This window comes from Myzus persicae, unplaced genomic scaffold (assembly GCF_001856785.1).
Source record: "Myzus persicae strain clone G006 unplaced genomic scaffold, MPER_G0061.0, whole genome shotgun sequence".
Lineage (NCBI taxonomy): Eukaryota > Metazoa > Arthropoda > Insecta > Hemiptera > Aphididae > Myzus > Myzus persicae.
In genome coordinates, this window is record NW_019101024.1 from 156989 (window position 1) to 172798 (window position 15810).

General features: G+C 32.4%; 2 protein-coding genes across 4 annotated transcripts; one reads left to right on the forward strand and one right to left on the reverse strand.

Annotated features, from left to right (window-relative positions):
• The first annotated feature begins 19 nt into the window (after positions 1 to 19).
• LOC111027308 (anaphase-promoting complex subunit 4) lies at positions 20 to 3849 on the forward strand. The gene is made up of 4 exons (XM_022305643.1): positions 20 to 469; positions 554 to 682; positions 759 to 895; positions 1452 to 3849. Exons 1-4 carry the CDS (start codon positions 352 to 354, stop codon positions 3270 to 3272), a joined length of 2205 nt encoding a protein of 734 aa, XP_022161335.1. The 5' UTR covers positions 20 to 351; the 3' UTR covers positions 3273 to 3849.
• Positions 3752 to 15522, reverse strand: LOC111027310. 3 transcript variants are annotated; one of them, XM_022305648.1, is made up of 5 exons: positions 15348 to 15522; positions 8327 to 8747; positions 6508 to 6639; positions 4152 to 4266; positions 3752 to 4038 (listed from the first exon to the last, which is right to left on the reverse strand). In XM_022305648.1, the coding sequence occupies exons 2-5, from the start codon at positions 8648 to 8650 to the stop codon at positions 3890 to 3892; spliced, it is 720 nt and encodes a 239-aa protein (XP_022161340.1). In that variant the 5' UTR covers positions 8651 to 8747; positions 15348 to 15522; the 3' UTR covers positions 3752 to 3889. The 3 variants fall into 3 exon arrangements, with proteins under 3 accessions (XP_022161340.1, XP_022161338.1, XP_022161339.1); XM_022305646.1 differs by having other exon boundaries at positions 3752 to 4041; positions 15348 to 15515; XM_022305647.1 differs by lacking the exon at positions 15348 to 15522 and adding an exon at positions 8866 to 9046 and having other exon boundaries at positions 3752 to 4041.
• Positions 15523 to 15810: the final 288 nt, after the last annotated feature.

Genomic DNA, 15810 nt, shown 5'->3' on the forward strand with positions numbered 1-15810 from the left:
TTTCCATTCTATAGACCTTATACCACGACCATAATCTGGCCATTATAAAAGGCTGTAACCATGACCATTTATTGGTCCTGACCACGATTTAAGATATCTTAGTCCGTGATTATAAGTGATAAACTGATAACGAGTAACGACAGTCAATTTGATTGAATATTTGAATCAGTTTACAAATTGCGAATTTCGGTTCCGAGGACCTAACAGCGGCACTGGTTTAATCCTGATAGGTATAATGAATTATTATTGTATGTTATCCATATCATAGTTTAATACACTGAATACAACATGTCAAATCGCAAATAATAGTACAATTTGTTAAAGTTTGAAGTGCGTTTTTGTTTCGTTAATATGACTACCATGTACGGAAATGGTATGAAACAATTGGAAGAGCGGCATGTTCCCACTAAAGTCTTGAAAATGGAATGGTCTAACAAAATGGATCTGTTAGCCATAGCCAAGGAACATGGTAAACAAGAATTCAGAATACTAATTTTGCTATTATGTATTTAATTTTTTACTCATTTGATTAGTTTTGTATGTATTTTTTCAGGTGAGGTTTCTTTACATCGTCTAACATGGCAACGAGTTTGGTCCTTAGCTGCCCCAAAAGATAAGACATTGGTGACTGCAATGGCTTGGAGACCTGATGGAAAACAGCTTGCTGTAGCGTATGATTCAGGTGAGTTGTATTCTAATTTAGATGTTATATAATTATATTGCACAAAACAGTTAAGTTCTATGTGTGTTTAATTTAGGTGATTTATTGTTAGTGGACGTGGAAAATAAAGACATCGCTTTCAGCAAAACTACTGAGAAAAAAGTTACTTGTTTAATGTGGGTACAGCAAGAAAAACCTCAGAAAAAAGACACTATAGATTCTGTATTGATTAAGGTTTTTAGAATTTGGTTATTACTTAGTCCTTAGACACGACAAACTATGCATTTGTGGGTAAACATTTATTATTTAGTATTTATACATTTAATTCAAAACATAATATTTTGTATACAGGTATTATGATAAAATAGAATTTATTTGTCTTCAACTCCCTACTTATGATACCCACAATGGTATAGATTATTGATTTAGTTTTATTGATAATACATTATATACTATATTTGTATTTAATATTAAGAATGTTTACAATTTCTCTGAGGAAATATTTCAAATTACTGACTCTCCTAAACTCTGAAGTAAAAATTTACCTAATGATATGTTTATTTTAAATTTCAATGAAAAAAAAAATTCAATATGTGAATTTTAAGTAAACATCGACCAATATGCAAGATATGGTTTTATATTTTGAGCCAAACCTATGATATTAATTTGTTTTCTTTCAATTTTCAAATAATATATGTTTTAACAACTAATAAATAAATGCACAAAGTTAAGCCTGGCCTATTATCGGGTTATATTATGTTAATATTAATTCATATGTAATTTAATTTAGATGAATGGTCTTGATTATCTCCCACAACTTCAAAGCTTGGTCCTTCGCGATACACCCGAAGAGGAGAACAAGATACCAAAAGTCCAAGACACGTTGAATTTATTGTTAGTTGGCATGGTCAATTGTGAAGTGCAAATATTAGCATTGGGGATATTTTTGTGCGGATCCATACAATTATCCAGTCAAGAAAACACCGTGTTAAACATACACATGCCAGTAGATTTTAGTTATTTATATGTGGCTATTCAATATTATTATGGTACTATAGAAATAGTGACAATTAAACTACAAGAGTGCGATACATGTTGGGATGACGTTTATGATTTGGCATCCAAACACGATCAGTTGTTGTCGTCGTTAGATTATTTAGATCAAACAATGAAAAACATATTGGAAACGTGGGAGCATGTATCGTTAATGGAAATGGAACTGAAACTGAGCTCTTACTGTCCAGAAGACCCGGAAATGGTGTCTACTGATTTATTGGAACTGCTAATCTACGGTATATTAACGGAACGCATGGACCAGTTCCTAAAAAGAGATTTGACCGACAAGGGCATCAAGAAAATTGGCCTGTCAATCGAGTCGAGTCACACCAATGTTCAGAAACTAGTAGTGAAACAACTGTCGGAGGTGACCAACCAGATTCTGTTCCAGCTGGTAGAGATATCCGGAATGTCGCTGAAAAAGTATGAATGTTTGGGACTGACTGAGCACAGCGTAAAGAAAGCTCTACGGTCGGTCAATGGGTTCCTGATGAAGTGCAACGAGGTGCAAATCGTCATCGAAGAGTCGCTGACCCGGTATAAACTATTCTTCAAATGGCTGTACGGCATGATGATCAAACTGAACGACGAGAACTCGGCCAACGACCCGTCTCTGTCTGACACGTCGCAACAGGAACTCAACATGCTGGCCGAGTACATCAACGGGCTGGGAGAGACCGGGGCCAAGGCCAAAGACTACAAACTGGACCGGGTGGGCCAGTATTTTCTGGACGGTGACCTGGAATGCCCGTACGACACACGCAGCCAGTGGTGGTCACTGCTCCAGGACAACCCGTGCCTGGAAGAGAACGAACTGATCGTGGCTGCGTCCCGGAACCATTCGCTGACCCAACAGTTCGCCGTGCTCAAGGCCGACCTGATGGACATTTTCGCTCAGCGCAAAACGTTCTTCGACAAAACGTTCGTGCAGTACGACAACGTGGCTCTGGGGGAGACTTCGGGGCTGTCGTACGGCCTCACTCGGGTGAACATGGTGGACCTGCCCAATCACAAGCTGCTGGTGTGCTGTGCTCGGGAACTCAACGCCCACGACTTTGGGTTCTACGAGCTGATGGCGTACAGCGACACGAAAGAGGTGACGCTCCGCAGTACTACCGTGTTCTACTCGTGCGACGGCATCAAGCAGAACTTGCACGACGTGCAGTTTTATTCACCCGACTACTTGTCTGTGCTAACGGAGACAGTCGACCGGACTTCCAACCGGTTCTCGCTGTTCGTGCAGCTGCCCACCAGCAGCGTGCGCAGCCACTGTTCGACGGACGGACTGAGCATGTGTCGTATTGGCCAGCCGAGTGCCGACAGCAGCAGTAGCGAAAGCTGTCACACGCTGAGCGATTACACGTGCCGAGTGATGGAAAACATGGCTTCCACAAGTTTCGCGGTCAGCGGCACCCGGAAAGTGGCCGTGCTGTTGTCACACAGCCGGCACAAGGTTCGGCTGTTCGAAATGGAAGTGGACGACGAAGAGGACGAGGATGACGACAGTGCGATGGACATCACACGGGACTCCAACTTGGCAGACGAGACCGCATGAGGTTTCCCCCAACCCTTTACTATCCAATACAACGTGCACCCGCCCACGCGCGCATTACCTATGCTCAAGTATCGTGTCGTGGTCGTTACTCGTTGTCATGATTTGAACTCGTATAATAGTAATAATTATTATTTTATTTTCTATCGTTAATGATGATGATGATGATGATGTGTATACCGCTACCAGATTTTGACGTACTCGTATAATATGTTTAATGTACTCATATTATTATTTGGCGAGATATGCACGTCGAAATTTTGCGTATAATGTTAGGTATATGATATTTTGTATATTTTTATCACACAATTGTATTAAATTGTAATTGATTCGAATTTCGTTCTATAAAATAGGACATTATATTAAATCGTCCTTATCAGGTTGTGATACACTTCAGTCTTAAAAATACAATATTTTTAATATTTTTGTTTTATTTTTTGTCCATATATTTTTTTTATACAGTTACATTATTCGTATTTTTGTTTTTTTTTTTATATAATATATACATTCACTAGGTATATAAAGACGGAGAAAAAAGAAGAAAAACAATCGGAACAGTCATTTTCCGAGAAGGAACTGCCTTTTTCATACCGACGAACTGTGTATTATTGGATCCGCTATTACGTCTTCGTCTCTCCATTATTTTTGACTTGGGACGCTTCTTTTTCTAGTGTCGGGTTGTCTATACCATGTTGAAACATGTTTTCTTTCATTATGTTAGTTTTTCTGTACATCTGTCTGTCCATCGACACATCTTCGTCCGAATAATCTTCTGAAACCAATCACATTACGTTATGAGTAATATTATGCTTATCATAGCATCATTGTCGAACTAGCTGATAAAAAAATACAATGTATGATGTAACAAGTCAATAAGTTTACCTCTGAAGTGTAACGTTCTGTTACTATTCTTATACGCTGTTAGGTAAAACAAATACAGTAACAGCAACAGCAACACCATAACGCTCAAGACGGCCGCCAACCGTATGCTGTTGACCTGCAGATCAGTGATACAAATCGTTAAAATAACTAATATTGATTGTTTCATGTTTGTGTTTCAAATAGCTTAGGTTAAATTGTGTGTTTGAACTTTAAAAAATATGTGTTCTATAGTAAAAAGGTATAAAAACGTGGGCGCATCCGAGTTGGGTCCCGAATACTAGGGGCTAATCGCAGGTAGTGTACTAGTTGGGTCCCGGATTTTAAAAGGTGCTATACTAGTTGGGTCCCGAATTTTTAAAGGTACTATACTAGTTGGGTCCCGAATTATTATAGGTATTCCACTAGTTCCTGAATATTTTTTGGTAAGTACTACACTATACTAACATTTTCATTAACATTTTAACAGACTGTCTATGATCTATTTAGACCACAGGTATGGTTAAAAATGTTTTTTACAGTTTTTTTTTAAATATTAAAGTATAAATAATTGATAGTTAGTAAAAATATTATAATAATTTAAATTATTATAAAATAATATTAATACAATTTTATTACATTTAAAAGTAAATGAAAACGTATATAATATGACTATTGGGATATTCGTAATAAAAAAAGACGTAAGTGGTTTTCGAGCATTCGTGTAATAATTTCAGTAATATCGGTAATATCTGATAATTCTTGACATATCTTATAATAAACTATCTATAACAGCGATAAATGCCGGTTAAACCTCGACGAGTTGGTTAGGTTAAAAAAAAACCTGTAAAAAACTTTTTTAACTATACCTGTGGTCTAAATAGATCATAGACAGTCTGTTAAAATGGGAAGGAAAATGTTAGTATAGTGTAGTACTTACCAACAAATATTCAAGAACTAGTGTAGTACCTAAAATAATTCGGGACCCAACTAGTGTAGCAATTATAAATTTGGGACCCAACTCGGATGCAGCAAAAAACATAATACAATGTAAATTAAGGTGCCTAGTAATGATGGAACGAGCTCAAAGTAATTTAAAATTCATACCAGAATATTTAACCTATTGGCTATTTGAAATTGTACACATTTTCGCAAAATTGCTAATCGTGTGAAATTTATTCTTTTGCTTGCGTTTTAACCCCCCCCCCCCACTCTCAAAATAAAAATTAAAACTATTCGAAGGATTATTGGATTATTTTAGCCCCCCTAAAAATTCAACCAAATGTCAGCCTAGGGTTTGGTTAACCCAATAATTTATTATAGTCAAACTCTTAAGCTGACCTGTACTTATTTTATTCATTGTGTGTTCAACGTGATATAGGTACAAACCTAAAATAACACCATTTACAGTAATGTAGTACATAAAATACTGAAATAGTACAGGTAGTACCTAAATTAAATTAAAATTAAAGGACAGAATACAGACACCATAAGTATATAAATAAATTGATTTCAATAAAATTTTTCGAAAACATGAGAAACTGCGATCTAGAAAACTATAAGACGAAACAATATGTAGCTAATTAATTTGTTTGTGCTACTACTTGCATGGGTATCTTAATTCTTTCATCGTCATTGACACTCGTTATGTATCTAAACTTCAAAACATACTTACTGCCTACTCTGCTGAGGCTGACCACAAATCAATGCGCCGTGTAATTAAAAATACATTATTTATTAATACAGATGCAAATAGGCCAATTTTTTTTTTTTTTTTTGTGGGAGGGGGGCATAATATTTTCTAACTATTCTTTATGCTCCTATATAGGAATCAAGAAGGTACCTATTACATTTGGGATATAGCCTATGTCTCCTCTATTTACGCCGATATGTATTATCATCTGCTTGTATAGAGTTCATGTGTATGATAATTTCACAATAACTGCCATAAAACATATTAGTATTATACTTTGAAAGTATTGAAGTAATATTTTTTTTCTTAGGTTTTTTGTTAACTTCGACGAAATCTTTATTTTATAAGAGTTTTCTGTTCATACAAAATCATTAAATGTAGGTATTAATGCAATATAGGCAGGCAGCAGCAGAAAATACCCTATACCATCGATCAACTATCATAACTGCATGTCTGCATATAATATGTTTACATATTTTTTCAATGTAATGAATTATATTTTAATAGACTGCAGTTTTTAGTGATATACCTAAAGTACTCAAGCAGATAAATAAAATGTTGTAGTGTTGAAGTGTTAACGATATATAGGTAGTATACGATGATGTATTACGGCGTTAGTTAGATAATAATTCAAATGCGCGTATCGGTGTATATCATTATAACCTATAGTGATGTTTAAGTAATTACCGTGTAGTCGTTTTCCCAGAGGTCTTTCCATTCCTTTTTTATTTCCAGCTGTACAGACCTCGCCGACAGCGATATGTTTCCGAGATGTTTACACACGCACGTGTAGATCCCGCTTTCTTGAGCTGTTACTTGCTGAAATAGTACGAACACAACCGTTAGTCTGACGTAAATATATAACACAATGTTTTTTACTTATTGTGGAATATGTATACATAATACGACTATATAAGCCACTATACATTAACTATCATACTGCAAATGAGTATGGCAGAGGGTAGATCGAATATCGGTTTCGCCCAAGTTTCGAATGAAGACCCCTCATTGAACTACATTATTATTTATTAGCCACTTAAAGTCAGTGCCATATCAGCAGTTTTCCAGTGTGGTAAAGGGTTACATTTTTAATTAAACTCTTAATACGGAGGACCCATGTTCCCCCCTGACATTACCTAATCAACATATTTTTTTTGTACCTTACAGTAATATAAATTTGTATTATTATAGTTACAATTAAATTACATAGTTAAAAAAAATCCAAGGCTCACACTGGGTGCGATCACCCATCGGCCATCATCTCCCTCTAAAATACACTCTAAAAAATGTTATATTAAAGATGCTCGATGTAGCACTATTTGGTTGACTTCGACACTCCTCTATTAAATATAAGAAATTGGTATAATATTATAATGATAAAGAAGACCCTTCGTTCAACTATATAAATATTATGGACAAATCTAATCACACCAAACCCATTTGTGTACGTCAGTCAAAGTAAATTTAGACTAATTCAATAAAACATTTTGGTATAGGTTAGATCTGCTTAAAAATGTGTTAAATTATTTAAAAATGTTGAAATACTTAGTGCTTTAAAAAAGTGTCAAGGAATGCATTTAGAATACAGTGCCAATAAACGTATTTTTTTGGAACGCTTCAACAGTTTAACTTATAATAATATTTTAATACTTTTCAATGTACCTAGAAAAGCAAATATGAATGTTTTATATATTTAAAATATCAACGAACTAGGATGCATTTACGTTTTGATAAATTTCGTATACATTTATTAAACAAATTTTGTATTTTGTGGTTTTTGAAATTGTTTACCTACCTAAAATAAAATATATACATAGGTTGATGGAAAATGAGAAACCATGAAAATGAGGAACCATGGAACATTTGCAAATTAAAAAAAGTTAGGTTTACAAAAAAAATTTAACCTTGAACTCAAGTTTTGAATAATCTAATTAAAAATTGATTGTTTGAATCATAAATTAGGTATTTTATATTTTTATCTTAAATGTGGAGAGGGAAAAATAAGATACCTATTACTATTCCTCGACCCACATACTACCGTTTCTCATTGATACAATCGAAAACTTTTTAATGAAACTATTCGTATTTCGTATATATGTGCATATAGGGCATAGCCACATAGGTACCTAATATTTAATATGAAATATGAATGGTACGTTAAAGTGAATAAGTCAGAATCACTGTAGTTTTCAGGAAATTTTTCGTTTCATTTCTGTATTATCTATAATGGATTTTTAACTTTTTCTTAGATAGGCATCTAATTGTAAAATTAAAATTATAAATCTGTTCCATAATCATGTAAACCAATGAAGATGTGATAAAAAAAAAAAAATACAGAAATTAAAAGATTTTGATGATAAAAACTCTGCAGAACGTGTCTTATAATTAAAATGATCATCGAAAAATGTCTAAATTGACTTATTCCCTTTTACGCGGTCATCGGACGCATCGTACATAATAATGTGGTAAAATGTTAAAATATAATATTTAATTTAACAGCACCGACCTTGATGTAAAGCGTGCCGGTGAGGACTTCGTATTTGAACTTGTCGCTGTTGGGGGCGGTGCCGGGCCCTATGATCTGGTCGGGTTTCATCCACCAGAACTGGAACCTGTGGTGTTCGTCGTTGCTGGGACACTGGAGCACGGCCGTATCACCCGGCGACACTTCGATGATGGTGTGTTGGACGGGTAGCAGATCCTTCCGGTCGTCGCCGTGGTTCTGAACTCCTGGTCCGACAGACGCTGACCTGCCGGCGCAACGGCCCACGATCAACGCGGCAACGGCGAAAAACGTCCGCAGACACGACGCGGCTTTGGACGCTAGCATTGCGCTATATCGTTGCCGATATGTCTGTGAGTATAAGTAGTTAGGCACCTGTGGATGGGTATCGCGGTCGGGGACTCGAAGCGGCGACGGCGTGGACCTGCGGAAAAACGCGTCGGGGGTTATTGTATGAATACACAGGTATAATATGATATTTTATAAATATTATAACTATTATTATTATTTATAGTGAGTGTAAGGCAGCAGTGTGGACGAACCACGAAAATCTCCGATTTGTGATTTATAGATCGCAGCTATCGTTTACGCGTAGAATATCTCCGTTCTGGGAGGGCTGTTGCGGTTTTCCCGTACGACGTTCGCTGCACTATTGTTGTACACTCGGTGCACGCGAAATCCGAACAGCGTTCGCAGGTAGTACGCGCGCCACTGAAACCGAAACGCTACTGTTTCTCAGTCCGACGGAGGCGACAACCGCCGCAGCGTCACAATAATAGCCAATAGACGCGTGCGACGCGCGACGGCTGCGTTCGAAAATAACTCGTAATTTTTTTTTTGTTCGCGCGCACAGCAGTAGCCGAATAGCAGAAGTCGGAGAGCACAACAATTTTACTATTATTATTATTATTATTATTATATACGTCAGTATAATAGTATGTATACAATATTATATGTACGACGATGATGGTTATAGCGGAGTGTGGAGGTAAGATACGCTTATAGACTCGGGTTGACACCCAGCCAATTACGACGTTTTGTTTTGACACTACACGGCGGCGGCGGCGGCGGCGGCGATGGAAAACGAATCCGAAAAAACTTATCGCCGGGCGGTCCTATAATATATTAGAATATAATAATAATAATATTATCTACTGGCGTTGCAACTGCTACAGCCGACGCGAACAGAGATGTATTGTATAAGACGTGTCTCGTATTATGTCTGATGACTTTACCTGCCCGCCTGCCCGCCTGCAACTGTGTAGCCTGCCGGTGGTATACATACAACTGTAAAGGACGGTAATGTCTATCATTACTGGTTCATTAGCTATTTGGGATAACGCAACCTTGTGTCGTTATGATCATTGAAATCGAAATTCAATTTAAAAACTTTATACATACAATTATATTATCCTATCTGTATAGGTAGATAGGTAACGTCGAGGAGAAAAGAGATTTTTTTCGATTTTCTTATTTAAGAATAAACTAACGTTTTTTATTACTTTGTTTGGTTATCAGTTTCGACGCGTTATAAAATCTCGACGAGGATTTTAAAATAATTATATGTTTTATTACTATCGTTTATTTCGTCGACGATATCTCGCGCGTTGCCCTTGTGTCGAGCACCAATGCAATTTAATTCGTCTTTATTTGACAAATATTATGCCTAAAAAATAGACCGGGTTAAAGTCGTACAGGTATCAACATATAATATTACTTATTTGCACGAGTTTGGCAGTGATATTTTCATTGATATATTATCATTATACATATTAACACTAAAAACCTCCACGACTCACTAAATTTTGTAACATATTATAATAGTGTGTAATGTATTGATGTGAAATGATGACTGATTTGCCTAGCGTTCCATATTCTGTTACATCAGTATAATGTAATAAATATAATATTGATACCAGGCCTATGGTAATTCTGGTATTCTAAATTGTTGATCGAATATTATAAAATTATTGTAGTAATAATATTATTGACTAGTTCTTTAGAACATATACATATTATTTATAATATGTCTTTTATTTAAATTATAATATAGAATTAGCGAAACCTCTAAATAACGGACACTCTTGGTCGCTGAAATGTATTCCTTTTTTTAGAGCTATTGTTATTTAGATGAGTCTGTTAGGAGAACCTTAGACATTTAGTATAATATACAAGAAGAAAAAAGTGCCAACCACTAAGGTAGACAACGGTATTTTGGGTTTTACCGCATTATAGCTATATTAGCTAATACAGAAGACTATAGGCATATAGTGTAAGTACATATTATGTACATAGTACTTATACATTTCGAGTTTTTTTTTTTGATCGATATAACTACGGAAATTGTGATTCTTATAGGCTGGTAATACGTTTTTATTATGCATTAGTAATAGTCGAAATAGTTTATATAATTAATTGTTTATTATATTATTAACTTGTCAGAATATTGTTAAAATTATATGATATAAAACATGACTTAATAATTTATTTATTATTTCGTTTATATTTTAGCCAATAATATGATATAAAGTATAAATATTTTGCTTCAACATTATTTTGAATGAGGACTTAAAATGAAGAGATGAAGATTTATAATTATAAGCGTTATAAGAATAAGTTATGACATTGATTATAATTATAAATAATACATTTTCAATTGTTATGATAATCGACTCAATAAAATATCTCGATTCTGTCACAAAAAATAAAATAAAAACAAGAGTTAAAACTTATCACTGATACGCAACATGGCTAAATATATATATGTATACACAGTAATTTATTTAGTTTTTAATATTCAATTATTTAAATACTCTGATAGTATACTATAGTATAGTATTACGTAAGTTTAATTAAATTAAAAAGATAAAAATATGTCACTTGTAATAATGGTTATAGTATAGATGTATAGTCCACTTGTATTCTAGATACTATTGTATACTGTATATAGAGTTGTCAAGGTTTTTTATTTAAACTTAGGATAATGCAAAATTAGGTATTTATTTAATACCATAGGTTATATTTTCACGTGAAATATGTACATCAATAAAAAGAATACTTGTCTGCAAAAAAACAATACTTGCCAATCATTTTCTGTTACGAATCTATACTCAATAACTTTTGTATATTATATAGATAGTTCATATTGCTTACAATATTGCTACTCTATAACAACTACTAAAAACGAAAAGAGAAATTTTAAAAAACCATTCATACAATCTATATTTATAATATTAAAAAAATGAATAAGACTCAGTTTATAAGATTCATAATTTGAATTATATGGCCTTATTTGTACATTGTACAATTCTTAATTTTTCGTTAAAATATCTATTGATAAATTTAGTTAAAACATTAAACCTAAATAAATTATCACATATTTGATGGGCTGTGAATTATATGATCTTTAAATCTAATAATTATTTAGCGAGTATAGATTTCGTCTTTAAGAAATTCCTTCAGAATTATTGAGTCCATGTCAAGTTTTTAAAATTTCTCCTCTGTCAACACCGAAACAATAATAATATTTATGAACACCAGCAAAATTAAAGAATTTATTGTTGTATCATAACGCGGCTGTTTTTAAATATTTGTATACATCTTTATATTAACTTTTATTGGCTCATATGCATTAAAAAATAAATAAAACATTGAAATATATAAAAGCCATGGACTAAGTGTGACGACATTTAATTCAATTAGCTAAAACATTAAGAAATTTTCGTATTGGTAATGTGAAATTTCAAACTAGTAGGTCTAACCTACCTATATTTCACTGCTTACTGATGGGGGGTAAGTATAGCTTTTGCATGATTAGCATTACTGAGCGAGTGATATGTGGTTTTGAAGGTTTGGAAATGATTTCTATAGAATAGTTGAACACATGGTGTGATTTAATAAAATAAATAAGCTACTGTATTTGATAATACTTGAGTAATTATTATTTTTTATTTTATTTTTATCATCCGAAATCTGTGAATCTTAACCATATATAATTAATATTAGTCTTTATAAATAAAATATGAGTATAAATTGAACAATATGTTTTTTTTTTGGTGGTGAGGGGTGTAATTTTCGATTTATCGGTGTTATTTACTGGTAAAGAAGCAAAATAAACGCCATAATAAGATTAATTTTTTTCACATTTTTCTACAAGACCATTATAGACTACCTACAACAAAGCTTGAGTATTCACATGTCTACACCTATTATTATACTGTAGGTTAAACGAAGATAACCAATAGTTGAATTGTCAACAAATATTTTATTAAAACGGGCTTTCAAACTGATTTTGAACAATAAAAGGCTCAACAAAAATCAGTATCTTATAATTATTTATTAGTTATTGCACACCTTATATATGTTTATCAGACGCACTTTGTATAATAGGTTTATGAAGAACAACATAATAGGTACATCATTTAAATTTATATCTATATGCACATAAGAGCATTTTAATTTAATATAATTATATATTTAATAATAATTGGTCGAGATAAAATTTCAAGTTAGATTCTGGGTGGAGCGAAGAATACATTGGTTTTACAATTATGTTTGTCTAGCGTCACCTTTTAGAGGAATAAAAAATCTTTAATCTTCAACGTTGTTGGTGGGTATTATAGACAACTTCTAATAGAAATATGAATCTTGTTGGTACTTAGTCAAAAATAAAAATTACAAGTAATTTTTAAAATATTCAGGAAACTCTAAAAGGTAAATACGAAAAGTTGGAAATCAGTTTTAAATTGAATATGTTATTTGTTGTAATTCAAAAACAATTGACCGTGTACAAATAATAGTTAAGATCCTAAAATTTCGTGATATTTTCATTGAGGATTTCATCTTTAAGAAAAATTTAAAAAAAATACTAGCAACCCTAATTATAATTACTGTAGGTAGTAATAAATTTCTAATACTTATTCATATTAACTTTTTATAAGAGATATAAAGATATAAAGAGATATGATTTCCAAAATATTTAGACTATAATTTTAATCTATTTACAAGCGTTTGAAGTTCAAAATTTTATGAAATTATAATGTTGTACATTTAAACGAAAAATTAAGATTTAAGTTATTATATTTGTGGTACCAAATTTAAAAAAAAATAATCAGATGGACTTGAAAATGTTTTCCATTAGTGATTACGTAATTATGTATTAATGTTTATTAATTTGTTATTATTAATAAATACGTAAAATGCTAAATTGTTTTTACTGAACTCAAATTTGCTATGTTGTACATAATATATTGTAAGACAGCAACAATGGATGTGATAACCTGTTATTACGTGGCGTCCTATTATTATGAATGTAAAATTATGAGGTGACAACCAATGCGGGTGTACAGCGTTCTCTTAATTAATAGTCTCAGGAGAAATTTTTAAATTTTTTTTATAGTAAATACTAATACGCATAAATGCATAATATAATACAGTGTAAGGTAAGTCTATAATATTATATAAAAATAATATAGACAAACACATATAGGTTAACGTTTTATCGATAACTAATAACAATATAATAATTAATAGGTGTAACCTATCTGCAAACCATTATTTTAGTTATTAGTTGTCTAATTTTTATAATTATATTAGGTATCTACCATAGTACCGTCAGACCTTTTTTTGAGCTCTTACGGGTGCCAAGTGGTTTATGATTAAAAGGATATCGTCGCCACTCGCCACGCCGGTGTCTCAGTTTCTGGAGTATATAACGTATAATTCAATTATATTTGAATTGAAAGTATTAATTGATGAATAAATTGACAAAACCAAACACGGAAAACATGTTAGACATTGGTCTAATAAAAAAGTTGCAATCATTTTTCATACCTAAACATTTCATGAATTATATTTATTTTTTTCACTCTATTTTAATAAGAATATTATACTTAGCATATTATATACACATATAGCCATTTATACTTAATATAGAACCCACCTTAAGTGAGAGATTTTTTTATTATTTACTGCAATCACTAACAGAGTATTAAGTTTCAAGGAACATCAATTATTTTGTTTGTATTTGTGGGTTGAAAACATAGATTTACCATAATATAGGTACTAAATATATCTACATAATATATTTATATATAGTGTACAGTATTTATAGTACCTATAGCCATCGCCACGTATATATTACATTACAATTTACATGGATGATTTTAAGTCTATTGACTTGAAATTCAAAAATCTAGAATCAAAATACTGACTTTAATATTTTAAATACATTTTTAAACGATTCAGTCCAATTTTGTCATTTATATATATTTATCCCATTCGAACACTTTAATAATAATAATAATATTATTATGTTGTATGTATCATTATTTATTTTTGATGTTGGATACAATATGCCAGCAATGCCACAGAAATGCTCATAATGTTGATATAACTACGAGTAATTAAGTATACATCGCATAGGACTACGAGGCACAGTCTATACAAACCTGCAAGTAACGTGTAATATACATTATACATAAATCATAATATAGACTTAAAAATATTATGTACCTACTCTATTTACCATCAAATGTATACCATTATAAACATTTTGTATGATATACAAGGTGGTTGTTTTTAATTTTAGTACCTATTTAATGAGTATTTTTTAGTCTTCAGTACATTTGTACATCATTAAATCTTAATGTTAATAGTTATCAGGTTTTTACAATGACTTGATATTATAAATTTTTGATTACTTTTTATAGAATATTGAACCAATAGTTTAGTTGTGATCCAAACGTTGTTCCAAAACTAACTAAAAAAAAATTGGTCACTAAATTAAAAACCTATAACCATATTATGACAAAAATTTGATTTTTCATTTGAATATTATGGTGCTATGTTATGGCTACGACCGGCGTGTAAAGTTGATAAACCATCCATCCACGTGTAATGTGTACATTAAATATATCGAAGAACCAAAAAAAAAAAAAATATAAAGATAAAAGTGAATGTCTTATATTATTACACCGCAATAAATCACCCCTCGAGTATATAATATAATATGAAATATACGTACGATGTGAGTACGAATAGTGCAATCTTAGCTCCCGACACCGCCGTACGTTGTTTTCTGTGTGTAGGAATATGAGAAGTCTGAAATTCGGATCATTGTCACTACGATGACCACGACCCGTTCCGGAGTATAAAGTGACGAGAAATCGTCGCCCGTCCGACTATTATAACGGTCGAGCGTTTCGTTACGAAATGTATATAGCAATTGTACATACTGTACATCGTATTATACATTAATAAGATAATAATATTGTTGTGGTGCGATTAATTGCTAATCCGTAAATATATTATTGTTCATTTCACTCGGCTTATCATTATGTATAATGTATATAACATATTATTATTATAATAATGTTTAATTGGATCACTGCCAATTAAAATATTTAGCAAAATATATTGAAGTGTATATTATTATTGCATTTGATTCGTAATTGACATCATCTACTGTATTGTAAAATTAAGTTTAT

Bases quoted from the DNA above. Each gene is read 5' to 3' on its own strand.
- LOC111027308 (XM_022305643.1), top strand. From the start codon at position 352: ATGACTACCATGTACGGAAATGGTATGAAACAATTGGAAGAGCGGCAT. The intron at 470-553 runs GTAAACAAGAAT...GTATTTTTTCAG, and splicing joins AGCCATAGCCAAGGAACATG to GTGAGGTTTCTTTACATCGT. The intron at 683-758 runs GTGAGTTGTATT...TGTTTAATTTAG, and splicing joins TGCTGTAGCGTATGATTCAG to GTGATTTATTGTTAGTGGAC.
- LOC111027310 (XM_022305646.1), bottom strand. From the start codon at position 8,650: ATGCTAGCGTCCAAAGCCGCGTCGTGTCTGCGGACGTTTTTCGCCGTT. The intron at 4,267-6,507 runs GTAATTACTTAA...ACTGATCTGCAG, and splicing joins TCTGGGAAAACGACTACACG to GTCAACAGCATACGGTTGGC. The intron at 4,042-4,151 runs GTAAACTTATTG...GATTGGTTTCAG, and splicing joins CAGAACGTTACACTTCAGAG to AAGATTATTCGGACGAAGAT.